The following is a 27,964-nucleotide window of genomic DNA, read 5'->3' as shown; positions in this document are numbered from 1 at the left end:
AAGAAAAAATGTAGAAATACATAAATATTTCCTCTTTGTGGAAGACTTGCAAAAATCCAGAGCACTGTTAGAGAGAAACACAAGGAAAGACACAAGAGACAGACAGAGAGGAGGGAGTGAACAATCATTTCAAGGAGCAGAAAATAATGAGACTGGAGCAAAGGAAGGGCAAAGAGAAAACACCTTACTCTGCAACACTTCAACTGTTTGTCAACTCTTTCCCTGACATGGACCCGCCATCCCAGAAGTTACTCTAAAGGGCCAAACAAGGACACAAAGCAGAGAAGAGTGACAGACAGAGGAGGGAGAAAAGCAGTAAATCTTGGCTGAGGTGAGGAAAAAGCAGTGGTGTGGGAGAGCAGAGAGCGACGGAAGTCAGGGGAGTGGAGGAGTGAGGCGCCCCGTTCCTTCCAGCGAAGTGAGAGGGGGGAAGAAAAAAGAAGTAGAAGAAGAAGAAGAGAGGAGTGATAAAGAGTCGGGGAAGGAGGGAGAAGAGTCGGCTGGACATGGGGCTTTGTGCTGTTCTCCTCATCTGTCTCTCCCAGGCTGAGCTGGGGAGAGTCTGGGCTCAGGAGCATGAAGGTAAGCCCCCGTTCTTAGATGCCAATATGCAGGTATTTACAGCTAATATTAACACTTTTTTAAACTGCGTTTCTTCAGAACAGACTGTCAAGACAGCTTCCAAAAATTCAGGTTAAAAAAATATTAGATGACCTGAATTCTTGCCGCTAACGCTGGCAACAGGCGAGCTTGAAATATTTTATAGGGCACTTTCTTGGGGGAGTGGATTTGCATATGTGTGCACATATGAATGTGTGAAGTTAACAGGTCCCTTGATATTTCTCTGCGTCAGTCACAGGAAGCACATGAAAGACTGAGTGTGTGTGTGTGTGTGTGTGTGTAGGTCTGGATTTTCTGAGGATGCCATTCCAAAACCTCTGTATTTCCGCTCTGAAAACACAAATCATATAATTGGAAATCCTACAATTTGGCAGATAAATGTTTGAGGTTAACCAGTAATTTCAATTTGGCTGGTGTTTTCATTCCAGCAGGCATTTTAGAAAAGTACAAAAAAAAGTCAATGAGAGCAGCAGCTGAGCCTAGAGTACTTAAAAATGGAAAGTTTCTTCTCTATGTTGCTTTATCTTAGCTCAAGTTGTGTTTAATGGCCCAAAATACTGTGCTTAATTGTTTCTGTGCATCACCTGTATATATATATATATGCTGCCTTCCTGTGTGTGTGTGTGTGTGTGTGTATGAGTGTACGCGCATGTATGTATTTTTGTTCTCCTTGGAGATATATTATTTTTAGCCAGCCCCCGTTCTTCCGCTGCCGCTCCTCCTCCGACAATCAGTGGTGCTCCAGTTTCTCTGGCCTATCCTGTGGTCCCAGTTCCTCTGATCAGGGGCCTAGCTCTGCAGAAGACAACCCGACACACTGTGCAGAGACCAGAGAGACTAATCCCCCCCTAACATAAGACAACTTCACTTCAAGTCCGGCAAAATGTCCATGCTCATCCTCACCACTGAAATAAGCCAAAGCCCAGGATTCAGTTTAAGTTGTCTGCCTCACCCCTGTACAGCAGGTGTCCCTATTTTAGGCCCTTTTCCCACAGCCTGAAAGCTTCATCTTGCTCACACCAGAAAGTGGAGCAGCTCTTTGCTAAAAAAGCGGTGCTGTAGTGACTACCTGCACTCTCACGTATCTGTACCATCCACTCCTGTCTCATGACTGATTGCAGACCACACCCCGTCTCTTTTGCAGAGCGGTCAGCTCGATCAGCTTCAGCTGAGAGTGACACAAAATTGATTGCATAGCTGTCCCTGTTCTCTCAGAAGGTCAGCACCGTCAAGACTGTCCGCAACAGAGCAACAGCACAAATTCCAGTGTCAAATTTCACCAAACTCTGTTTAAAAATTCCATGTGGATTTACTTCACCTGATTGGCTGCAACAGTTTTATTGAAATGAACCAAAATCTTGCCATTACAGAAGCTGGTTACATGTGTCTGCTGCATGTAGGTTGTGTCTGTGATAATATGTATTTATTATGCCATTCATTTGCAAATACAGGTTGGGTTGGAAGGTACTAAAAACAACAGGACTACAGGCACTGACACAACAAGGCAACAGTTGTCTGCTGGTCAGTGTCGGGCAATCTGTGAGCATCTGTCATCCTAGCTTTTGCAATGTGTCCCGCAATGTCGGCACCAGTAATCTTTTGTTGTCCTTTGTCATCCTTTGTCCACTTTTTTGGCCAATTCGGCACGTTGAATTGGTGCTGGAGACGGCAGAGTCCATCAGTGAATAAAATCATTCTGACTGGCAGTTCAGCTCAGCACACAAGAAGAGAAATGGAAGTGAGGAATGTAAACAAACAGCTAAAGTCGAGAGAACATGAGATCCAAACAAACTTGTTATATTAGGTGAAATCATGATTTTTAGCCATTGCTCTCTTTGCTCAGAATTGTTAGTGTTATTGTTCGCTAGCACACAGTAAATATCCTTTGTTCTTTAAACATCAGGTTGTGTTGTCAGTATGCTAACTGGCTAACTAGCATCTTGAATTCGTCCTGTCAGCCTCCTGGTTTCCCTTTTTGAATGATGAACACAGACGCCTGCAGCTATGGAGAGATATTTCTTCTCAAACTATTGCAGGACATACATGCTAGTTAGCCATTTGGTGTAGTCTTTGCGGTGTGTTCAGGTGCAAGGCCAAGACACAGGCGGCATGAGGCAACAAGCAGTCGGCCTTCTTTGTCACTAGTTCTTTGATGTCACTTTGGTGCAAGAGTCAACAGCCATGCTAGCAGCTCTGTGAGGCTGCACCAAGGAACAGTGGTGCCTTGAGCTGAATGCCAACATCAACATGCTAACAGTTTAGCATATTGGGATGTTAACATTTGCCAATTAGCATGAAACACAAGTAAGGCTGATGGGAATGTCATTAGTTTGCAGGTATTTGGTCATAAACTTAAGTACTGACCAAATTAAAACTTTGATCTGATGATGACACTACATTAATGTGAGTGGATAAAAGCTTTCACAGTTCATTCTGAGGGGGGCATGAATATCTGAACCATATTTCATGCAAGCTCATCCAACAGCTGATGAGACATTTCACTCAAAACCAAATAAGTAACTTGCTGGTGGCACTACGGAGGAACAGTCAAGGGATGACAAGTCATTCAGATACACTGTCTGGGGACCATGAATGCCTTTACAAAATAAAATGGCAAGCCGTCAAATGGTTATTGAGATATTTCAGTCTGTCTAAAGTGGTGGAGGAAGTTATCTTTCCCACTCAGGTTTTGTCCCTTTTCTCAGTTACGCAGGGGGATAGCTGGAAAATCTGTCACATCTCCCAGTACAGGTTGCATGACCCGCTGTGTGACCTCGACAGTTCAGCAGGTCTCCATAATTCCTATTCACTATATGCAGCTTAGTCAGCATGTCTGGTGATGCCAGAGTTAATGGTCAGATGTGTCCCTATCTTACATAGATTCATAATATTATGCAGTCTGACAATAAAATGAAAGAGAAGATGAGATTCTTGTCTTTGAATTGTTTCATCAGGCAGAATAAAATGCATCTGTTCTTTATAAATTACACATCATGTTTCATTTAAGCAGTTTTCAAGTGACAGACAGCAAAGATTAACCATCTGTGTGCAGCTCTTCAATCCGAAATAATTACATTTACCTGCTGTCCACACAGATTTAAAAACCAGATGCTAACCAGATTATTGCCTGAAAAGTGCAGAGAAGCTACGTTTAGGAGTCACATGAAGACAGCTTGACTCACACTGATGGATTTGATGTGACAGACTCTGATCAGTGGTCACAGTCGGCCTGAGGCTGCAGACAAATGACCTGAATGAGCTAAAAATGCCATAAAACCAGTATCTTCTCACACTTTTTCTAGGTTGCCACCAAGAGAATATCTCCAGGATCTTGTTGTTGTAGCCAAAGACAATATAAACAACTCTATACTCCAAATTGTACTTCTTTCAGTGCAACATAGAACAAAGATGACAATAGCCCGGTAATCTCAAAGCTGAACCCCAGTTATCAAACCTCACATCTGTTAATCTGACAGATGATACTTAAGTATAATAGGCTCACTTTTGAATTGAATAAAAACAGATTTTCCTGATATTCACAAGCATATCTGACTGTGAAAAAATGTCCTATTGTAAAAACTATAAATACTGCAACACCGTAGAAACAGACAGTGACCCACAACTGGAACAAAAAACATCTGCGAACTGGAACTACATGTCAGCTGCACTAAAAATGGAAAATCAGTTCCAAATGTAAACAAGAAACAACTCCATGACAGTGAATTAAACATTTTATAAACTCTAAGGCTGTTCCATTTGTCCATATTTATCTAAACGCCACATTTTTCCTTTTCTCTTCGGGTCCTTATCAGTCCAGCTGCCAGTGTTTGTGATTGTGTGTTATGGTTACTGCTGTTCCACGGAGTAAAAGGTGCCAAATGGCTTACTCCCACGCCATAAGCTCCAGGCTGGTTTTAACACAAATCACCCTTTCAGAATCTTACCACAATAAAACCACTGTGCTAAATTGCAATGACACACACTGACATACATAGCAGGGACTCTGCGTTGTGATTACTGTTCCACTAATGGTTTGTTTGCCAGAGGACTGCAGGTGCTTTGCTATTCCTTGTCCTGAGACTACAGCACACAACACGGTACAGATACAGGGTCGAGACTTTGTTTGTAGCTAGAGATTTAATCATATCTCCTCTGTTGTGTTTTGACGGTACATAATGGTTTGCTCTCTTCAGCGTATCTTTCTCTGGAGCAAAGATGTTGGCCTTTTGTTCTCTTTTGTTGGGTCTGTAGATAATTCGTTTTTCCTTTCCAGGACTAAGTACATGCCTTTGTGCCCTCAGCATATCCTCGAGTGTACGTCAACTTGAAAGTGTTGCACATTTATCCAGAAAGAGATTGTTTTCAGAGGAAATTTATTTTTCATCCCTGGACTTCATCCAGCTGAACAGACTGAAAGACCATTTAGCTTTTGTCTCAGTTGAGGAAACGTGGCTTTCTAGTCAAGTCTGTTTGTCCCGTTGCTGTCTAGCCTTCAAAGCTCTGCTCAAATACTAAAAATGTGACCTTTTGTTACTTTGGTGTCTGTCAAACAACCATTGATATAGTTTAAATTCTGCTAAAGACATAAAAACAAGTGATGAAAGAAAACCACAGAGCTACTGTACATTACTGAAGAAGACAAAGAGAGCAGGCGAGCAGGGGGAATGGGAAACAGGCATGTGGGAGACAATAAAGGGATGAATGAATGTAATGTGTATATCAATAGCACACTGTACATGGTTCAAGATGCTGTGTCCTAGTTCTATGTGACTTCCAACACCCACTAGATTTATAAGGCGGATGCTGCAATGCAGGCACATCTGCGGAGGCAGATATAGTGGATATCACTGCCATCCAGTATTAATTTTGGCAGTTATTTTTGATTTAGTCTTAGGCTCAATCCCAATACAGTCCTTGCCCCTAGCAATTACCCCTCCATTCTGTGCGTTCATGTCTAGGGGTAGAGCATATGTGTCGAACTCAAGGCCCGCGGGCCAAATGTGGCCCGCCACATCATTTTATGTGGCCCGCGAGAGCTTAAAAGGTCTGATTGTCTAAAAATAAATAGGTCAAAAGTGATTTGGTGATTTGACCAAAAACAACATTTCCCACAATGCATGTCGATTATGTTACCCGCGAAGTGACGGCTTCCCGCCACTAGACGGCAGTGTTTCCACATTAATGCGATTTATCCAACAAGTGGAATTGAGATGACAAAAACGTTTTGAACAAAGTTAATGTCATAACTTGTGTTTGATGTTATTTTTCTTTATTCACTTGGATAGTTTGATCCTTGATTGATGGAGTTATGTGGGTTTCATAACCTGACAAAAGGATGTATGTTATAACAGAGCAACAAGCAAACATATTTTTTTCTATGCAACTGTAATATTTGTAACTTGAATAAGTAATAAATTCAGAGTTATTTAACATTAAGGAGTAGTTACATTTATAAGTTACATCTGGCCCTTTGAGGGCAGCCATTATGCTGATGTGGCCCTTGGTGAAAATGAGTTTGACACTCCTGGGGTAGAGTGTCCCGATTCTTCTTGGGATAGAGGGGAAGAGTCAAGTGTTAAGGCCCAGACACACCAAACCAACGTTAGAGAACTAGCAGCAACGGGAGTCCCCTGCTGTGTCTCCTCTTGTTGCCATGTCCCACCAAAAAGTTGCACATGGACACACCAAACCAACAACCGTATGTTCTGCTCCTGTGTGAAGGGACTTATCCTTCCATACCAACAGACGGCGGTTGTCTGAGATTGCAGTTCAAAAAAGGGAAACCTGAAGGCCATCTTGATGCTAGTCAGCCAGTTAGCATATCATCAACACAATCCAATGTTGAAAGACAGAACACTGCTGTGCTCCAGTGAATAACACAAACTATCAGAAACCGTTCTTCAACCTCATATAACATATAAAAATTTTGTTTCATCCCTCTTGACTTTCCAGTGTTTCCCATTAATTAACGAAACTATGGCGGCCCGCCATAGTTTAATTTGACCCGCCATAGTTTCTAAATAAAAGATTTAGGCTGCCGAAAGTATTGACTTCTCATGATATAAATAATATCTCGAACGCCGTAGCATTTTGTGCCGATGTGCTCAGGCTGTCAGATCCAGCGTTCGACAGTGAGAGCGTTTCACTCCACTAAAAATACGTGTGTGCGAACTGTAAAAAATATTTAGGGGCACATGTGCGCATAAAAAAAAAAATCAGCCGAAGCAGCCTATATTTTTGTCAATAAAAAAATACGATAATCTAACCGCAAATGTTGGAGGAACTCCAGCCGCCTTCCCTCTTCCCTCTTCCCCATGTGACACGGTTATGGGCAGTTTTCCAAGCCACTGTCGGCACAATAAATGTAAGTCTCACTGTCGGCTGGGTGGAAATAAGTCAAAGGGCTCTAGTTTCCCGGCGCAGCGCAGGGTGGCGCAGGGTGTGCGAACCCTGCGCAGAGCTAGTTTCGAGCAGCGCAACCCGAGGCGCGCTCAGTTTGGTAGTTTGGCAGACCGAGGTGCGCTGAGATGGGTGTGGCAGCGCAGCAGGGGGAGGTGTCGACAGATCCAGCTTGGCGCAGTGACAGTTTCGTGCCAAAAGGCTTCGCCGAAGGTGCGCTAAAAGCTCGCCATCTGAAACCACGTCTACTGTCAGCGCAGGGGGAGCGCAGCTGGTGTAAGCCGAAGTTTGGCTGACTGGCGGACAGTGCGCACACGTCACCAAAACCTCACAGGCAGGTTTCCAGAATATCAGGCACATTAACGATGCAATAAATACCCAAAAAACCACGATTCAATGCAACTATCTGCAATCAGCACATAAATGTATCTCTATATCGACTGTCCCATCACATCTGATGTCAGATCAAAGGGAATTGGCACCGTTTGGCACGTTTGGCATGTGTAATGGAAACCCAACCTGATTTGATTAAACAGCTGCAAACTAATGAGTTCACACCTCTCTAAGCCAACCACAAACAGCTACAGCATCAGATAGGGAGTATATATTCAGCATCTGTCATCTTAGAAAAGTCAAAAGAAAAGAAACAGAGTGAGACTGCAAGAGAGAAAGAAAGAGCGCGCACGAGACAAACACATCATTGATTTACAATTGTGGTGACCTCCTCCCAGGCTACCTTTGCATCATCAGCCCGTGGAGGTCTGCTCACAGTTCCGTATATCCGGACACTGCGAGCTTGGACCTCCCTGACCAAAACATCAGTTTCCTCCTGGGAGAAGTTTGGCCATCTGACGCTGCTGCTCTCTTCTGCCATGGCGAACTGAGTAAACTCTCATTACGCCTTTGTGCGGCACATTTAAGGGCGAGGAGAGGGGCTCATTTGATTGGTGTGATGTGTGTACAACCCACTCCACGCCTCCTCTCCTCCCTCTTTCCGACTTGCACAGGTAGGAGGGATGGAGGTGGGACAGACGTGTAGCTGCACCAGCGCGCACGGTGTGCCAAACAAAATCCGCCTGGCCACACCCAGCTGGCGAAGCGCAGGTGCGCTGAACCCCAGCCTCGCCCAGTCTGCGAAACTAGAGCCCAAAGTGTGGAGAAGAGGGACCCGGAAAAGCGGCGGACTTCCGGGGAAGCCTGCTCCGTTCTCCCCGCAGTTAGGGACCGTTCGCCACGGTACTGCTGCTGGGCAGGGTGGAAATAAGTCCTGCAGAGTTACAGAGGACCTGGAGAATGTTTTAGGATAGTAATAACATTATATGCTTTTTGTTTACATTCCTCACTTCCGTTTCTCTTCTTGTGCGCTGAGCTGAACTACCAATCAGAGTGATTTCATCCACCAACATTCTCCACTGTACCAACACTGATTCAACATGCCGAACCAGTGGAACAAAAGGCCAACTAATGCCAACAAGGGCCAACGGTGCAGGACACACTGCACCGATGAGGGCCACAGACACTCAACAACGGCCCAACTTTGACTGCTGGACGTCAACTTGGTGTGTCAGGGCCTTTAGCGCTACATGGCCCTCTAATAGGGGCAGGCAATGTCCTGTAGTCCTGAAATAATATCAGGATATTTCTGGGTATTTTTGCAATAACGATATTCTTGATGATATGACAAAATACTGAAAAATGTTACTATTAATTTCAAGACCACACAAACGCAACAAAATAAGTGTTATAGCTTTATATGTCAGCATACACATTTCAAGTTCAAATATTGTGTAAAATCTAAACAAAATGTATCTCTCCATTCAGTAACTCAGAGTGAGGTTCTTATCCTGTATAAAATATAAATAGTACAGCAAAATAAGTCTCCGACTTCTGATCTGAATCATGGTTTTTCAGGGGGCAGCCCTACTGTACTTGCATCTCTCTAGCAGTTTTTTTGACAGATTCAAAGGATGATTCACAAGCACACACTTACTGATCATCATTTGAAAATTGTGACAACTAGAAAACTAGGATTTGTACAAAGTTTCAGTGTAAACTTTAACCTATCGATCCCAATGTTAAGCAGAAAAATAACTTTATTTCAGCCTGAATTCTTTCTAAATCTGTGGCACTGGAGTTTGAAAATGTCTTTTCACAGAGTTGGGTGATTAAAACTTGACTTTGGCTGGTGGCTGCTCGCTCTGCTCTGGTACAGTCACCGCTGCAACTAACGAACTCCACAAATCTATTCAACAGCTCCAGTGTGGATTGTGGAGCACAGCTGCTTATTTACTGCTGAATTATAGCGTACAACTTGCACCAACAGCTGATGCTGCTAAGTGCTTTGCAGGCTTGCTAAACATCCTGGCACTGACTATTTACTGGCATTTACTGACCTGTCAGCACTCCAATCTCATATTGCTCATACAGCATTACATAATAATATTGAAAGCATGTCAGTTCTCGGCATCTTATATAAAACATTCTTAACAAGTTTCGTAACATTTACCAGCCCACTGCTAAGTCCCGTCTCGTCTCATCTATGAAAACTACATGTTCAGTTGTGATAGTTTTTATAATCAGAACAGCTGATGTATATTTGTAAATCATTCAAATTAATTCTGCCTGATTAGATGTTTCAGTCTCACTCAGGGAATCAACACCCCTGGCACTGCACCATATGTTGGATTAAACAGCAGAAAATCGTCTAAATTGACATCATCCTGGCAGTTACCAGGAATATTCTAAATCTGGAGGGCTGTCAGAATTGTTTCCATGCATTTCATTCTAATAGAGAGGGCATCATGATATATATTGACTATTAAGCCACCAACGATTCACCAGCAAATCTGTCACATCTGTCATGTTGGATTTTTGGGCCCCGTTTCAAATTCGCCATGATGTTTTTTCTGCTCCAGTTTGCACATTCCCAGTGCAGGTTCCACATACACATGTGTGTGCCAGACCTGGTGGACGGAGGTCAGCTTAATTCAAGTCCTTATGTAAAGACCTGCCGTCTCTTGAACTTTTTTTTAGCCCCCTATTTTGTTAGAAGTCCATCCAGGCACACGTGCAGATAATTAGAGAAGGTTAGAGATGTTCCAGGAAAGAAGATCAACACTTAGGATGTTTGTAAAGCAAAATCTGACAGTGACCTATTAAATGCAAAGGCTGCAAAAAATGTTTCTACAATGATATACTAATGCAAACTCCCTAATGTGCCACTTCCAGTGTTCCTCCCCCTCAAAGCTCCTCCTCGTCCCCTGCTGTTTGACGCCTCCTCAGCTGTTTAGTGATGATGAGTGCTGCCAATCTGACCCAATTAGGAGCCTCTTGTTCTGAAGCTGTAGAAACAGCTTCCTCTGCACCATAATCAAACAAAACTCCTCATTAGAGCTGTCTCCCCTGTGTGTGTGATGACCTCTCTATGTTTCTTTCTCTTGTCCTATTTTGTTTAAGTCCTTTTTTGTCTCTTTGTCTATTTTATGTATCTAACAATAGAAGATTAACTTCATTCAGTCCTTATAAAACAAGAGTAGCCCAGTAGGTATAGCCTTGAATAACTACATTTTGATTCTGATGATAAAATCTTCCAAAACCAAACTTGTTTCTTTTATCAGTGCAAAAATTGGAGTGTAACATGGCAAGATAAAATGTTTAATCAGTAAGATTCAGAGGCGTTGCTAGGCAGATTTTGTTACCTTTGGACAGAGCTAAGCCAACCTAACCAGCTGCAGCTTCTTATCAATCATAAAACATGAGCATGGTATCATACTTCACATCTAATTCTCTGCAAGAAAGCAAATCGGTATATTTCCCAAGATGCTGCACTAGTCCTTTAACGGTCAACAACTAAATCGTCTGTATCTAACAAAAACCAAATGAAGAGAGTCCAGGTGCCAAATACCCAAAACATTTACATTTAGATGTCATATTCCCAATTTTTGTTTCAGCAAAGAAGACTTCTGACCACATAGGTTGAAAGTATGTTTACAACCAAACACCATACCCAGATGTGATGGCTAGCCAAAACCATGGGCGTTATTCTACTGTCATAACAGCCTCAACTGTTCAAGGGAGGCTTTCCTCTAGACTTTGGGACCTGGCTACAGGGATTAACCCCATTCAGATAAAAGTAGGGCTTTCATAGTAACTGATAACTGGCAAACAACTGCCACAATCGCTATATTCATATTTTTTCTTTTTTAATGGAAGCGCTGCGCATTTACACTATGCTATACATACCAGCAGTGTGATGAGGCGCCAAGCGTCTATTCTGTTCTGAGTGCTGCTCGCTTGCCATTTCTTTGTGGTTGCCAACAATATTCATCTTTGGGTAAAAACACTGCGCTTGTTCCATCAATTTCTGTCCAATCACAGTGGAGGAGGGGCAGGACATATACCACATAGACCAACTGTCACATCGCTGTACAAGAACAGCAATGGAGGAGAAATTAATACTGAACCCAAACAGACCAGCATGTCTGTCGTCTTTCCCTACGTGCTTCAGTCTTCCCCTCACCCAGAGCGAGTACTCTACCTTGAGCCGCCATTTTTACCTGTGCGAATATTCTGTATCGAAGCAACCACTGTGTCCCTTATTGCGCCTCACTGCCCTTGTGTGCCCTTGTGTGATTTATACTTTTGCATCGAATTGACGACATACCTATGATGTAGGCTCTACATCGATGCAGAGCCTACGCCGCACTCTATGCTATAGCCTGATGTGCACCTCCCCAAAAATGTAACTACACATCACAGTGACGTAGACCTCCTGTCTGTTTTTGTAAGCTGAAACCATTTCACCATTTCAAATTAAGCTTTTATTTACTTTAATTTCACAGATAAGAAACAATAAATTGTGAAGACAATAAAGCCTCCACTAAAATAGCATTTTAAGTCTTGTGTGTGATTTATCCTGGCTTCATATGAGCAGAGGAAATCTCTGCTTGTCGCTAGGCTAATTTATACAATGTAAAATGCCATAGGCTTGTGCTAATAATGTTAGCATGTTGTATTTGTTTGGAAAACGTGTTTAGTATAAGACAGTTGTTTGTCAGTGGATCTTGTGAGTTGTAATGGAGCCGAATTTTGTGATTTTTGTTTGTTAAATGTTGCTGTTGTCTCTGGTTTATATGAGTAGAGGAAAAGTCCGCTAGCCACTAGGCTAATTTATACAATGTAAAATGCCATAGGTTTGTGCTAATAATGTTAGCATGATGTATCTGTGGGGAAAATGTGTCGGATAAAGACAAGTGTTTGTCTGTGAATGCTGCGAGTTATAGTGAAGCTGATTGGTGTACTTGTGTTTGAAACTGTCTCTATTAAGCCATGTTTAATGTGTGTTTAATGTGTGTTTAATAAGTGTTTTGAATCAACTGAGCTTTACAGCACTTCACAGAATTCCGCCACCAACTAGTGTTTTGGAGGTGTAACTGCAGAGTGACACAGACACACCACCGCACAAGTATAAATGCTCACAACAGTTAGGCCATGTGCATACGCTACGGCGTAGGGTCTGCCACATAAGTACACCGCGACATCCCAAGGCACAAGAGCATCAGTGGGGTTGAACATTGATGTTGGGTGATCTGGTCTGGACTCTGTGCAGGCCAGTCAAGTTCTTCCATAACAAACTGAGAACAACGTTTCTTTATAGACCTGGCTTTGCACACAGCAGTCATAGTCATGTTGAAACAGGAATGGCCTACCCCCAAACTGCTGCTACAAAGCGGGAAGCAAACAATTTTCTAAATCATCATTGATTGCTGGAGCATTCAGATTTTAATTAGAGAAAACAGACAAAGCCAAACCAAGAAAAACAGCTCCAGACCAAAACTAAAAAAAAATACAAAAGGACCGGATGCAGGCTGTGCACATACTTCTGGTCATATGCTGTAAACACAAAATAGAAAGACAGAGGCTGAGAGGGAGGTCTGAAGTACCTCAGGCTGGCTCTTGTCTTTTCTTCTCTCAAGATGTTCATAAACACGCTGTTACTTAATAGCTCAGATCAGTAAACTAACAGCTCACATAAAATGTAGACAGCAAACTGGATTCATTCCCTCAACTTGTTCTCCAGTAGGAAAACAGCAGGGACCTTCATCCAGCTGAACGATCAGCGAGTTCTGCTGATCTCACAACTCTGTCTGAAAATGTGCACAGGACACTGAGTCATGGATCAGTTTACTGACAAAAAAAACTAAAGGAAAGTTCCAAATGGGAAAAAATACAAACATCCATCTCTGATCTGTTGAGCAGATGACAAGAAGCCCACACAGATGTAGGTGTTCAGCAGAGACCTGTGTGAATAGAGAACACTGGCACCAAATGAAGGTTGTATTACACTTCACTATTAGTTACTAACCTGCTATGGTCCCGCCAAAACACACACGCCACATTATTAATTTAAAATGCAGAAATTAAAAAGCCATCACGGCACTATTTCTGCATGACAGATGTAAAGAAAACTGACTTGTGATTCTGTTTTTCTGGGTTTTGTGATTTGTTATTTTTCTGTCTTTGTGTGACTTATTGCTCAAAACATGGATTACATTTTCTGTCAGTGTGTTAATGATCCAAATTATGGTAACCAATAATGAGCAGCTGTGACCGCAGGGTTTAAAACTGTTCCACTTCCTTTTAAAGACAATATTTTTGCCAAATAATTTCCAAGCTTTCTCACAGATTTCAATGATCATGTTCTTCTCAAAAGGCTGAAATCTAGCAACGCTGCTTTAAATGTTGAGGACCTGACAGTTTGTGTCCATTGGATAGTCAATAACAGGTGAAGGATTAATACAGCATTATGAAAACATGGCAGGAAAAAAAACATCCTGGCTCTGCAGAGTTTAAGAGACAACTGTTCTGTTCATGGATTCAATCCTCCTGGATGTCTCTGCATGCAGGGCCCACATGTGTGTTCACTGTTCACTCATAATGCCTGTCTTGTTCTAGATGCACTGAGCGGGACTCCTCTGCAGAGAGATGGAGATCTGTCCGGTTTTCACAGAGACAGTAGGGACCAGCAGACCCCACACAAACACAGAGAAGCCCGCAACACTGACGGAGGAGGAGGACTTGATATCAGTACCCTGCCTGACAACGTGACCCGCGTAGTGGTGAGATCCAAATAAGTGCTAAAAGTCTGTTGATAAAGTTTTCCATTTTAGTATGCAATTTGTTAAACACTGCATCCTTGATATCGGACAAAGGTAGACGAGAGCAGCCTATCATTTCTCGCTCGTGATCATAGAGTCTGCTAGGTGAGTGACATCTATAGCTGGCAGATTTAATCAGCTGTAGCTAGCTAATACCCCTTTCAAACTGAGGGCTCAATCAGGGTTGAACCAGCATTGATGTTGTGTTTGAAAGGGTTAACCCACATTGACTGACATGGCTTCGCAACCCAGGTTGAGAAGTGGGTCAGACAGGGGTTGGACAAGGGTTGATTTCAATGTGAGTGACACACCACCAGAGTCACTAACACCCAGGGCAGGACAAATTTATCACTGGTTGCAAATGGCAGGAATGTTTTCAGCTACAGCTACAACTTCAACATCATGGCGATGTGGCAAGACTTCAAGGTGTGGGAGCACTGACTGACCATGATGAGAAGGAAATCGAGCAGCAAATAGCAGGGATGGTGGGGGACAACATAGTGTATGGGAACATAATGATGCTGCTGAATGAGAAAGGCAAACATCATTCACAGCAATGGGTCACAGACAAACTGAAATCACTGAAAAAGCAGTACACCTTCAGGAATTACAATATTACAGGCCAAACCAGATACCAGTTAACTACAAAACACTAGTTCCGAATATGACATTTAAAGCCCCAAACGACAGCATGCAAGGTATGCATTGCTCCCGGGTTGTGACTCAGGCCGTACCTGAATTAACTGTGTTGGCTGGCTTGGTCTGAACTGACAAAATAAGGGTGGAACACAGGTGAGATAACCCTGGTCATTGGTGTTGAAGAGGTATTGGGGCAGTGCACAGCCACTTCCCTGAGCGTTTCTATGGAACCATCTGGCAGTGAATGAAACATGGCTATCCTGAACTCTGAAACAGTGCTGTCCAAACGAATGGGGAGGCCATCGTCCTACATGGCTGGCCAGCTACCTACTGAGCTGCATCCATGGAAAATAGTGACAGAAATATTGCCACCAAAATGGTGACCAGCTTAGATGAGACTGACACAGCTCTCCAAGTTGTTGTAAGTTAACTTATGCCCAGTTCAGACCAAAGATTCAAATCAAGACGATTTTAAACAGGCAAGTACTTCCAAAGGTCACACCAATGCTACTAGATGAGACGGTGTATCATCTCTATGCAACAAAGCTTTTTACTTCCATTCTGATTTGCAGCCTTTCAGACTTATTTTGGGACTGAATATAATTTGTAGCTTCTTGAAATATGAATGAGGATAGTGATAGTGAGATACTGGCAACAGCTGCATTTGCAGTAGTGATGAAACAGCTAAAAACAGAAACAAAACCAGCATTAGATGGACTGTATTCATAATAAATACGCCACAATAAAACACCAGTTAGTTAGTCTGTAGCCCTTTTTAGAGTTTTTGCAGGAAAGCCCAATCAGTCTTCGTTCAGCATTGGCAGTATAAAAACAAAATCGGGGAGTGCAGCAAAATGCCACCTGCCTACTTTTGTTTATACAGAATGTGCCTTTTTCGGGACAATGGGGGGCGTGAGCAAGTAACAAAACGTGTAGCTCAGTGTGTGACGTAAACAGTGACGTGGGAGGGAAGCCGCAGCTGGTCAGTCCTTCTGCGATTCTCTTGTAAGTTGGCCCGTTCTTCACCGTCCCCGTCATCTGACGGTTAATGGCCTCTTTGTTTGCGAGGACAAGGAGGGCGCGCAATTCCTTGTCTCCCCAGTTGCTCATCTTTACAGTGTCTGTCAGGGTTGTCTTTCCATCTTGCTACTAGCTGCTCGCTAATTCCTGCTATCAGCTGTTTCCTGTTTATCCAACGCCAGTGGGTCGCACATGTGGCGTCATCAACAGCTCCTCCCACAAGTCTTCAACAGCCCCTCCCGTTGTGGAAGGCCGCCTCGGTCTGTTTAAACTAAGAGGGTTCCACCAATATGACTACCCTACGAGGTGGAAAATTGGGCACCTTGGATCAACTCGCCAATCCGCCCCTGTGTGTCTAAATGCTCGCAGCTTGCCGGCAAAACGGTCCAACATTTGCCGAAAATCTGGCAGTGTAAAAGGGGCTAATAAGAATGTGTGTGAGTGTGAAGGGGCAATCTGTTTGAATGAATTCAAATGCACCTCCCCTCCACAAGAATAATGTTGACAATGGTTCATTAACTTCACAATACCAGCTATTTCATTAGCTTAACGTAACATTTACTTTATGTTACCAGTTATTTCTCGAGTATGGCGATCAGATACTTAAGAGCATTGTCCATGGTAACATCTAGAACCACTTAACAGGAGATGTCAAACCCATCATGTCTTTGTTAATGTCAATTTCTTAACCCATCTATGATGATGATCCCAAAATCCTTCCACACACCACTTCTCAGATGCTTTGGCGTCATTATCATTCACTTAGGATGACTTTACTTGTCAGTGTCCTCCATTTTCAAAGCAAACAACATTACTAGCTAAGCTTGTACCAAACTAAGCTCAGTCAAGAAGGCAAGGAACAGGTTAAGATGATAGTGAAATTTTAGAGTGCACTTTGCTGGATCAGAAGGCAAACTACTTCAAAAGGTCTGCTGCACTTATAGACTGCAAATTTCTAATTGGAACAGGCCATTACAGATTGAGAATTTACTACATTCTAACAGTTAAATTTGAAATGAACAGTGACAGCCCTGAGGTCAGGACGTTATAAAAACTTAGTGACCGAGTACCAGACTGTAAGCAGAACATATCCAAGAGGTAGCTACGAAAAAACATGGACACATGACCAAAAAGCCCCACAAATATAGCAATTTGGCTGGCAATATTGTTTAGAGTTGCTGACAGTTTCTGCATAGTTTTCTGCAAACCTTTAACTGCTGCTGTAGCTTTGGTTTTACCTAAAATCATGGAGGCATGATGGGTAAGTCACTGACTCACGATGCCAGGTTGAATTGATGAGGGGAAGCTAATAGGTTATTATAGGGTTTAAGATAAAAAGCAGGGATTTATTTTCGTGCATTGCAGAAGCTTTAACCTGACTATGGATGTGTTATTGTGATAAAACTGTGCTGAAAGGTCAGTCGGGGTCACAAAGTTTACACTCTGCCAAGCTGGAGAAGCTTTGAGCGGAGGTTATTGTTATTCTGTCAGGTGGACTCGTGCTGTGCCATTTTCCACTCATTACCTTTTACAAATATGTTTGTTTGTGTGTGTGTGTGTGTGTGTGTGTGTGTGTGTGTGTGTGTTTGAGTGTGTGTGATGAGGTTTTATTTGTGTTTTCTTCTCTCATTGAATCGGCCTCAGTAAAATTCAACCCAAATAAATTGTGTTGTACTTTTTTTTTTCTTCCACTCCCTCCAATTCAAATTGAAAACAGACGATAGCCTCGTCCTGCCAACTTACAGTGTTTGTTTAAGCGTGAGCATGTGCGCGTGTGCATGTGTGTGTGTGCGCTCACGAATGACTCATTTGGACAAGATCACATGTAACCCTGCTGTTGCCTTTTTGGGGGAGGTCTGATCCCAATTTCCCAAACCCCTCCACCTCTCGTCCAATGGGAATCTCTTTAATAAATCAGTCAGCTGTGAGGGAAAAGTGTATGATTGTTCCCTTCTCCTCACCTAGAAATCCCACACCCCCCTCTAGACAACATTGGCTGGTGTCAGGCTGTGGCGATGGGAGAAAGAAGTGGGTCACTTGCTGTATATGGAGCAGCCGGAAAGGCAGTGAGAGCGCTGCATTTAACTGCTCCACTTTCTGAGCCCACACTAAACCCCAGAACCATTGCTCTCTGTCACCTTGAACTGTACCATACATTAATAATGCCATCAAGAACGCAGATCTGTACGAAGTCAAAGCACCGTGTGCAATGTGTAAACAGCTCCCCCAAGTGGAACTGTTTGGACAAAAATAGATAAATCCCAGATGTGTGGTGCGGTGCTTCCCCACCAACCTCTTAACACAAAACATCTCCTCTTATAACCCCGTTCTGACTGGTTGTATGTCTTTAATTTGTAAGCAGATTGATCAGAGGATCAAGCAAAAAGTAGAGCAAAGTCTCCAAAAGAATAAATTACTTTATGTAGCACATTTTGTTTCCCTACCTCATGACTCCTTAGAGTGATCCTACGACTCCTCTTAGGGTGCCATTCCCAGGGTTAGGAACCACTTTCCTACTGTGGCATCAACTCTGATCCTCTCTGATTCACCACATCAAGGCTTGATTATGTCATGGAAAAATGGCTGGAAAAAAGCACACAAAATAAAATAAATACATGTTTTAGTGAAGTTATTATTCATGTCAATGTCAGTCAATGGTTTTCATCCTGATGATGATATTATCATGAATGACTTTTGATACAAACAGAAATATGCAGGTTTGTGGAGGAAAGAGAGCGACCCATTAGAGGGAAAGGGGTAAATAAGGGTGGACATACTTTCCTCACCAACATTTATTATATCTTTTTTTATGAAATGTGTATGAAATAAAATGCAGGGCTACAACTTTAATTTTCGTTATGGACTGATCTCCTTATCTGCCGACCTCCACTAGCTAGCTGAGAAGAGGTTTTCAAATGTAAACATCAGCAAACATCGAAGGAAGATAGAGAATATGGTCATCAGCTGAACTAGCATCCTGCTAGGCATTGTACGGGCACTGGATAATTGGACGACCTCTGTGCCCACATCAGTTTTTAACAGGATATCAGGAACTATAATATTCTTTTTTTTTTTCACCAAAACTTGGCTATTTCCTGGACGCCACCATTCAACCAGGAGGCTCTTTTTCTATATGGCAATCTGACAGAGCAGAGGACTCTGGTGAGAGAAGGAGAGGACACCTGTGATTTAGGGTGACTGGTGTGAGAGTAGGATTGTAAGGTGCTGTCCCGTTCCTGTTGATGCGCCACAAAGGGAATCAGCACTCTTTATTACTGCTATATGCCGTTCAGAGGTGCCTGCAGAGCGGTGCTGGCTGTGTTCGGAAGAGCGACCATTCAGCCATCTTGTTGAGGTCGAGGTATGTGAACAAACTACAACGCAAGCCTCCAGTGATTTGAGACATGGAGACAGTCGGATTCTGGAACTCAGAGTCTTTGATGGATTTAATTTGTAAAGCAACAGAAGTAACTCTGCAAAAATCTACAGATAAATTATTCCACAACCTGAAACCATGGATTTACCAGAACCATCCGGGATGCCATGAACACACACGCTGCAGCTTAAAAATTAGGAATGCAGTCTAGGAAGATGCAAATAAGGACTAAATTACAATGTACAAGGAGCTGACAGGATCACATTTAATGGAGTTGTACCTTGGTTGATTCCATGTTGCAAATCATTGATTGATTTTTTGTTTCCCACAAAATAAAAAAGCCAGGAAAAAAAAAAGAAAATGCTCATTAAAATTTCCCACATCCCAAGGACGTACTCAAATTACATTTCATTTGACCAATGGTCCAAAATCTTGTTAGAAATTCATTTCTTCAATATGCAAATTAAAAACTCAAGTGTGTTGCACTGAAGATCCAATACTCATTTTTGTTTTTCCAATGGGCAACAAATGGTCTTCTTGTTACAAAATGTGTACAGTGAATTCTAGGGCATAACAATTGACCGCGTTCAATCATAATTTTAACGTTTTCACATCACAAGACACTCAATTTTAATAACATTATAAATTTCTTACCAAGCTGTAAAAACAAGTGAGTGTAGTCAATAACTTTCCCAACTGTCAAGATGACTGCTTCCACCAAATTTACTCAGCTGTAGCTGATTATATTTAATACTGTGAGCTGACCAAACTCCAAGAGTCTTGGCTGTCGTCTTGTTAATATCCTCTCTCCATGCCGATGTCTGTACTATATACACATAATATTATGTAGGCCACCAATACAATACAATACAATACAGGTCTGCGGGGTTTAATTTCTAGAAATTATTGCTATTTGAATCACAGTAACAAAACTGGTCAGAAGATTTGTAATTAGATATTTTCCTCACATCATTCAGCCCCAAATAGTCCCACACTGGTTTAAGAACGATATGGCAATGATATTGAAAAAGTGATATCATAAATAATGCAGTCAATGGCTGTTGAACCCCCAACTCTGAACTACCTCACCATGAATAATGTTTCACGAAAACCTTCCTAATGAGTGGCCTGTTTCTCTAAGGAGGACTCCCAGAGGTACTACACATGGCAGAGTTTTGGTCCAACAGACAGACGGACTGAGGACTTGTGGGTAAATCTGAACACCCTGCACAGGAGCCAAGTCCAGATCCATGGCATACTGTCTAACGCACACCGACAGGCGGCGGTGAGATGAGCACACACATACACACACACAACCATCTGATTTAACACGCAGGCATGTCTGATATGTTTTCTTATCCACAGAGGGTGGCACTGTCCTTTGAGTTCCCTTTTTATGGACACCACCTGAGACAAATCATCGTAGCAACTGGTGGTGAGTTTCTCTTTATGTTACTTGATACCACAGTGGGACTCATCTACTTCCAGTTAGGAGATGGAATGTTTCCCAGTGTGCTGAAGGAGACTCTGTCCTACCCTGGGGGAAATATTCAGGCATCCAGGCTATAATGAATCTGGTTAATTGTAAATGCCTTCATTTTTTAATTATTTTAATCGCTTAAAGACTTGTCCTAAATTTTTCACCCAAAGAAAACAATCATACGAGAGAGAGAGAGAGCGAGAGAGAGACATATTTGTTGATCCAACATTATGCTGTGCTATGCTTATGAATGTGAAGGAGATGGGAATAAAAAAAAACAAATTGTACAATATAGCGCATTGCCAATGTTTGAATTTCTTTATTGAATGGCTGCCTGGAGCATTTGGTCATCATGTTACACGACATCTCTTATCTCTGTCGTCATACGAACACTATAAGACCCTGTTTACATGTAGAGGTTCGTGACTGTTAAAACCAGATGATCCTACGGTCACTGATTTGTAGCTTTTATCTTTATTACTATACACACTGTATACTTTTAATCACTGCTAAGAAATATTTTAATGCAATCTGCACAATTATATATTTCTTAAGTATTTTTCACTGCTAATGCCAATGTAACACCTGCGTTTCAGTTCTGGTACCAAAACTATACATTTTCAGGGTTTTCTCCACATTAACATTTATTTGTGGCGGTCCGCAACAATATCATCATTTGCCGCCACATATTGATTTTGTATTTTTAGAGCTAGGCCGTTCATTCAGAGCACTGTTTCAATACATATATTGTTTGGTTATTCAGAGCACCACACTCTCTGAGCACAGTGTTATTTGAGCACAGATGGAGCAGAACAACGAGGTAAAGACGAGACTTATCTCTTCATTAATTTGTATAGAAACAGAATGCTCTTTTTCGCATCGTAACAGCGCTCTCATTTAAGTGTTGTCCATCGTTTTCTCAACCTGCTTTAGATGAAAGCAGCTACGTTCCTATGACAACCACACACCCAGCACCGGGTCTAAAAGGTTTGCTTTCATTTGCCTCCGCAGCAGCTGCTTGTCTAATCCATCGATCTGCTCAGATCGATCCAACCACAAACTGATCGACTGATCAATTCTCCGCCCCACGACTCAAACTGCTGCTGAGGATAAGAAAAAACTCATGAAGAGTTTCGCCTGCACTGCCTTCACGGACCAACAAGCACTTCCAAATTCATGTGATACCGAGGCCATAAGCACCCTTTATGAAGCGCACCCTTTAGCACTTGTATGAGACGCTCAGCTGTGTCCTGGGTTCAACACGTTCTAACACGTGGTTAACATTGTCAAACTGTTGGGGTGAGGTTTAGGCAACAAATCTACTTGCTTAATTTAAGAAAAAACATAATTTTTTGAGTTAAAATAAGTACGTGAAGTGGCGTAAAAACGTCATGTGAGTGACGGCACAGAATGATCGCAAAGGGACAAAAGCGCCCAACAAAAGAACCCAAAGTTCTCAAATGTTAAATACTGCTCAGATCTGACCAAATATTCTATGCCAGCTTTCAGTTCTTGACAGATTTTGATACTCTCCTCCAAACACATATCTGACAATATATAAATGCATAGGGGTTTTGAATACACTTTAAAATATGAAACTACAGCATGCATTCCAGGGAAACATCATTTCTATGTTAAAAACATGCCTCATCTGTTCTTCCCCCCAGGGTTCATCTTCATGGGGGACATCACTCATCGAATGCTGACTGCCACACAGTACATCGCTCCCCTCATGGCCAACTTTGACCCCAGCTTCTCCAAAAACTCCACAGTGAGATACTCAGACAACGGTAAGTGAGGAGCTCCTCTGTGAGGTTGGTAATGTTTGGGAGCTCCAGGTTTTCTTTGACCAGCCTCTGTATCCCGCTCTGCTCAGGGAATCTATTTGTGGTGCAGTGGGACAAAGTGCAGCTGAAGGACCGAGAGGCTGAGGGAGCTTTTACTTTCCAGACAATCCTCCACAGAAATGGAACCATTGTTTTCAACTACAGAAACGTAAGTTCAGCTTAACTGTTTTCTATATCACCTCCACAGTTATACAGTGGGGAAGCGATCCTAAAATTGCTCGCCATGTTAAAAAAAAACCACTGCTGTTATTTTTCAGATCCCCATACCAGTGAGTGAAATGAATTCTACTGAGCATCCAGTGAAGGTGGGACTGTCTGATGCTTTCATGGCACTCCTCCCCTCCTCACAGCTCTCAGGTCAGCTCTCAAAACATTTCTCCAAACACACTTTTTAACACAAAAAAATGTAAGGAAATGTATTGCTGCCTCTGTAACAAAAAAGTGTTTCTGTTTCTTGTTACAATATATGTTCGTATTTTTCTTGTTATTATGAAATGCACCGATCAGCAACAACATTAAAGAGAAACTGATAATTTTTTGCGTCTAAGTGACTAATGGAGACAGCAATTTTTGATTGGTCCTGTTTTAATTGGGACTGCTGCAGCCAGCCAATTTATGACAACTAAAAATGCTTGTTTTTGCCTCTGACAGGCTCAGATCCCTACAGAGATAGACCCTTTAGTTAAAGAGTAAGATAAAAAAAAAACAGCCCATAAATGCCATCACCAAACCCACCAGACTCTATTCAAATAAATCGTAATTTAAGCACGCACAGAGTCAGCATATTTTCACATCTAACTGGGTGAATTAACGGTTGATTAGAGTTGGTGATTGTTGGAACAGTGGAAAGACGAACCAAAATGGTTTTTAAGGGTTTTGTTTTGTTTCCATTGACTTTAAATTATATGATAGGAAGTTGACTTTAATTGATATGATAAAATTACTGTTATTTTAATGACGTCTGGTGGGTTTGGCTATAGAAATTTCAGGGCTGTTTCTGGTTTAACAAAACGAAACACTACTTACTTCTAGAATGAACGAATTTTGTTGAGAGGTGCTCACTAGTCCATAAATGACAGCCTTATTTGTATGAATTGGTTGTTTCGCAAATAAGGAAATTGCAAATCTTCATTTAGGCTTTGACTGTAACTTTACGACATATGAAAGCTTCTAACTTTTCTAGTTATAATGATAAAGTTTCTTGTTATAAGTGGATGTGTTGGTGTAATTAGATTCTTTTGTTTACTTACATAAATCTTGCAAACATACTAACGTTTTATATTTGTCTTGAAGAAGCGAATCGCCGCACTATCTATGAGTATCATCGTGTTGAGATTAACATCACAAAGATTGTTAGCAAATCTGCTTTTGAGTTCACACCTCTGCCCAGTAAGTATCCTCACACACCAGTATTTATACGAGAGCCGAACCTCATTATTCACCTCTCTAACTTCAGTACACTGTGTATCCGATTCCTCCAGCTTGTCTTCAGCACACATCCTGCGAACTCTGCCTATCATCCAACTTGACAACTGGCTGCGGCTGGTGCAACACACTTCAACGGTAGGATGAATCTCTGAAAGATTTACCTTGTAATGAAGCTGTGGAGAGCCTGGCTCTTCTCATTTTGTTCTCACTGAGTTTCAGATGTTCCGACGGAATCGACCGGCACAGACAAGAGTGGTTAGATTATAACTGCCCTGAAGAGGTGAGGTACACTTCCCTTTTATACAACAGAGAAATGAGCAGCTGTTAAATGTCTTCTAGAGTCATTCCTTTGGGTATTTTCACAGGCAAAAGGCACATGTGAGGACTACATCCCAATACTACCTGAGGGGTCTATGAGCTCCTTCAACCAGTCTTCTCCAGGTCCAACACCTTCTTCAGCAGAGATCGAAGACCAGCCTGTCACTAAAGGTAAACTTCTCTAAAGCAGAATCTAGGGGGGCACATAATGAGGTATGTCAGCAAAGGTTCATCTCATTCATCCAGATGTACTGATCCGATACTGATATCGAATATTGGGCTGATACTGACTCAAACAGCTGGACTGGATATTGGTGATAATGGGACCAATCATTTAAATAAATTCTGAATTTACCTCTGATTACACACGTGTGTACTAAGGTTAGGAGAGAGATGTTAACAGAACGCTACATGTCCTGGACTTCTTCCATTGCTGTACCTGGTGTTTACACAATCCAAAAACCTTTGTCAAGACAGAGACAGGCATTCAATATCTGACATTAAAGACATATCAGAGAATAAGAATTTAAAATGTAATTGTCTGACCACTAGATATATTTTTTTTTAGAAAGCAGAGAGGATCTGACAAAAGTTAAAGAAGCCAAAAATAGTAACCACATCTTTAAAGACAACAGTTGTGTGACAGAGTTCAAGGTCCAAGATAAATGCCCCTCTGCATAACCAATGCATAACATTTGATGCACCAAAGAAAGTAAAGAATAATTTCTGTTTTCTTACAACTCGGATCTTATTTTCTTAGTTTTGGCCATTGTTCCAGTGATAATAACTCTGTACTAATCAAGTTAATTGAAATCTGAGAACGTGGCACATCACTTAAGTTAGCTGGGCCAAGAAACACAAATAGTCACTCAGACAGGTTTTAAACAAATTTCCAGGTTAGCCAGAGTTATTTGAGGAGAATGCAAGGTTATAAGCAAAATATTACAATTATTACACCCATCAACTTTTATAGACCTGCTTCCTGGTTCAACTTTTATCTATCATACTTACTTTAGTCGGGCACACACAGGTTTCCTGTGCAAAACGAGACTATTTCAGGGAGTTTTACCTCCAAATGCAGCTGTTTAGATGACTTGGTTACACTGCTAGATGGTTTCCAACCTGTTTGACTTTGTGACCACGTTGAACCTTTTTTTTTGCCACGTTGGACATTGATCACAGTGTTCCCAGATCTCAGCAACTGTCTGGGTACACTTTTATTATCATCAATAGGAAATGGCTAAAGCTATTAAATTAGGTCCATGTTGTAATAAACCAGAATTATCCCTTTAACCTTCTGAGTAATTGTTTTTACAAGCTGGCTGAGGCCTGTTCCAGGCTTTATTTGTCAATTTATTGGTTGACGGACTGTGCTGCTGCTAAAGTGTCACAAGTTTTCTTTGCACACACATAATGCAACACAGATAAGTTTGCCTTTTGTTCTGGTTTGCTCTCGAATGGGCTATGATGCAGTGCTGTATGAATTAAGTTGAGCTGAGTGGATGTCTACGACAATATGTTGTATCTTAAACAAACTCACATTAGCTGTCAAGTACAACAGATCTCTTGTGGTCAGTTGCTTTGCAAGGATGCCCATAGTGTCCTAGCAAGTCAGACCTACATATCAACAATGTCTGTAAGGTTACAGCCAACTCTTTAGTCGGCCACTTCTACATAATTCAACAACATCTGTTTTCTTTCCTTTTAGATATACAGACGAGTCCTCCAAACAATAAGGGGATAACAGAGAACACGGCCATCATAGCAGGCGTAGTGGCTGCACTGGTTCTGCTTGTAGCTCTGACCTTACTGGCTGTCTACTACATCAACACACACCCCACAGTTGCTCCACCGTTCTACCTCATGCAGGTGAGAAACACAAATTCATACTATCCTATAGAGTGGACAGATTCTGTTTAAAGATATCCTACATGCATACTCATGTTTGCAGAGGTAGGAAGTACATTTACTTAACTGCAAATCTGAGCCACTTGTATTTGAGTCTTTTTCTGTTGATACTTACTTTTATATGTAACATTTTTGCAGGACTTTTGCATGTTAAAGAGTATTTTTTACAGTGTGCTATTAGTACTTTCTCCTAAGTAAAGGATCTGAATACTTCCTCCATCACTGCATGTTTGTCTGCTGCCTGGCCTTTAGCAACTACTGTCTGTTGTTCGTAGCGACGCACCAATAACTACTGGCCCTCCATGAAGTTCCGCAACCAGGGCTGCCACTCCAGTTACGCCGAGGTCGAGCTTGGGGGTCATGAAAAGGAAGGTTTCATTGAAGCTGAGCAGTGCTGCTAAGAGTCCTGGACTGACAGGACTCAGCCAGAAGAAGAAAGGGCACCATCTTGAGGACTGCAAAGGTATTACTAGGGGATGAATATGGACGATCAGGCCGAACATCGACACAGGGTGTCCCGACTCCAACCTTGGCGGCTGGACAGTGTTTACTGTAACTGCTCTTGTAGCTCTTGCCAGCTTTCTCTGTGTCTTTTGCTCTTTGCCATTACACAGGGGATTTGCCATATGATTCAAGGGTTGGAGGGTCTGAGAGGAAGACGACTGTACAGAGATGATGACATGCAAGCGTGTAACTGTACAAAAACCCATCAATGCAAGGGGATGTCAGGGAATGAATCGAACTAGCCTTCATACTGCAAACCAACATACAGCTCAACTTAATGTGTTTCTGTTTTTATTCAGTTTATTTTTGTTTCATGAAACTTCCACGCGACCAATGACTGGTTCATAAAATGTTATATCTCTGTGGACTTCACTATAACAGATATTTAGCTATATAACTGATAGTGACTATAATGGTCATCTTGAGCTTCTCTGGAGAAATTCTGTATGGATGAATTTTAGTGACATCACGTTATGAGAGTTTTCTTTTAACCTTTCTGTTTAAATGTCTTCTAATAAAAGCTGGTGGTGAGTGTTGATATAAATGTCATGCTTGGTGAGGAGTTGAGAACAAATGGTGCAGACCACTTTGCAGACATTTAGACCAGGTAAAGAAGATGCTGGTCAATGTCAGGTGAGTGCTATCGGGTAACATACAGTTTAATTTACATGCCAATATTTAATTCTGATAATTGAATGAATGAGCTCTAAATGCACTCATTCATTTAAACTGATGTAAAGGTACTATTAAATTAGTTCTTATAGTTGTTGCTTACATGCACATTAATACTTGGGACATGGGCTGGCATGTAATTTAATATGCCACCAAACCTTTGAACATTTACACCTACTGTCTAGGCTAGGGTTGCAACGTTATGAGATTTTCATGGTACGTTAACCATCCCAGAAAATAGTGCAGTGTCACGGAATTACGGTACTGATATTATTGTATTGTGGGGACTCTGGTGATCCAAGCCCCTAAATGGTATGCATTGTAATATTACAATTTTGTGATACACTTTTTTGATTTCCTTATTTCTACCTAAATAAAGGAATACAAGCATACAATGCATATTTACTTTAAGGGTAATATTTGGCTCTCCTGAAGCTAAACTGTGCCGTAACAGGCAAAGATTGCAAAATAACAATTAGATAGATAGATAGATAGATAGATAGATAGATAGACAGATAGACAGACAGATAGCTAAATACTAATTATTATCATTTACATCAATTCAGCCCACCACAAAAGTGATTAGTGTAACAAT

At 41.8% G+C, this 27,964-nt stretch overlaps 2 protein-coding genes across 6 annotated transcripts in view; one reads left to right on the top strand and one right to left on the bottom strand.

Moving 5' to 3' along the window:
* LOC125881351 (dickkopf-related protein 3-like) overlaps positions 1-27,964 on the bottom strand; it is a 48,981-nt gene that overhangs the window by 18,445 nt on the left and 2,572 nt on the right. For 2 of the 4 annotated variants that reach the window (XM_049564479.1, XM_049564478.1), the window contains exon 2: positions 18,281-18,419. In XM_049564479.1, coding sequence (XP_049420436.1) covers positions 18,281-18,285 — 5 coding nt within the window. In that variant the 5' untranslated portion in view covers positions 18,286-18,419. Of the gene's footprint in view, positions 1-18,280; positions 20,345-24,128; positions 24,234-27,964 lie in introns of those variants that run through there. The other 2 variants (XM_049564477.1, XM_049564480.1) reach the window with 2 other exon arrangements.
* On the top strand, positions 3-27,663 carry LOC125881334 (plexin domain-containing protein 1-like). Of its 2 annotated transcripts, none has more exons than XM_049564448.1 (13): positions 3-582; positions 13,975-14,138; positions 20,357-20,497; positions 20,578-20,647; positions 22,360-22,482; positions 22,569-22,687; positions 22,797-22,896; positions 23,833-23,928; positions 24,021-24,102; positions 24,187-24,247; positions 24,333-24,456; positions 25,994-26,154; positions 26,469-27,663. In XM_049564448.1, exons 1-13 carry the CDS (start codon positions 507-509, stop codon positions 26,592-26,594), a joined length of 1,443 nt encoding a protein of 480 aa, XP_049420405.1. In that variant the 5' UTR covers positions 3-506; the 3' UTR covers positions 26,595-27,663. The 2 variants fall into 2 exon arrangements, with proteins under 2 accessions (XP_049420405.1, XP_049420404.1); XM_049564447.1 differs by having other exon boundaries at positions 20,354-20,497; positions 26,469-27,661.

The sequence above is a fragment of the Epinephelus fuscoguttatus genome, linkage group LG20 (genome assembly GCF_011397635.1).
Source record: "Epinephelus fuscoguttatus linkage group LG20, E.fuscoguttatus.final_Chr_v1".
Lineage (NCBI taxonomy): Eukaryota > Metazoa > Chordata > Actinopteri > Perciformes > Serranidae > Epinephelus > Epinephelus fuscoguttatus.
This window is presented reverse-complemented; position numbering and strand designations above follow the sequence as displayed.

What these genes read in the sequence shown, in the direction of transcription:
- LOC125881334 (XM_049564447.1), top strand. Translation starts at nt 507, where the DNA reads ATGGGGCTTTGTGCTGTTCTCCTCATCTGTCTCTCCCAGGCTGAGCTG. An exon ending in AGTGAGATACTCAGACAACG is followed by an intron (nt 22,483 to 22,568) that starts GTAAGTGAGGAG and finishes CGCTCTGCTCAG; the next exon opens with GGAATCTATTTGTGGTGCAG. An exon ending in ATTATAACTGCCCTGAAGAG is followed by an intron (nt 24,248 to 24,332) that starts GTGAGGTACACT and finishes GTATTTTCACAG; the next exon opens with GCAAAAGGCACATGTGAGGA.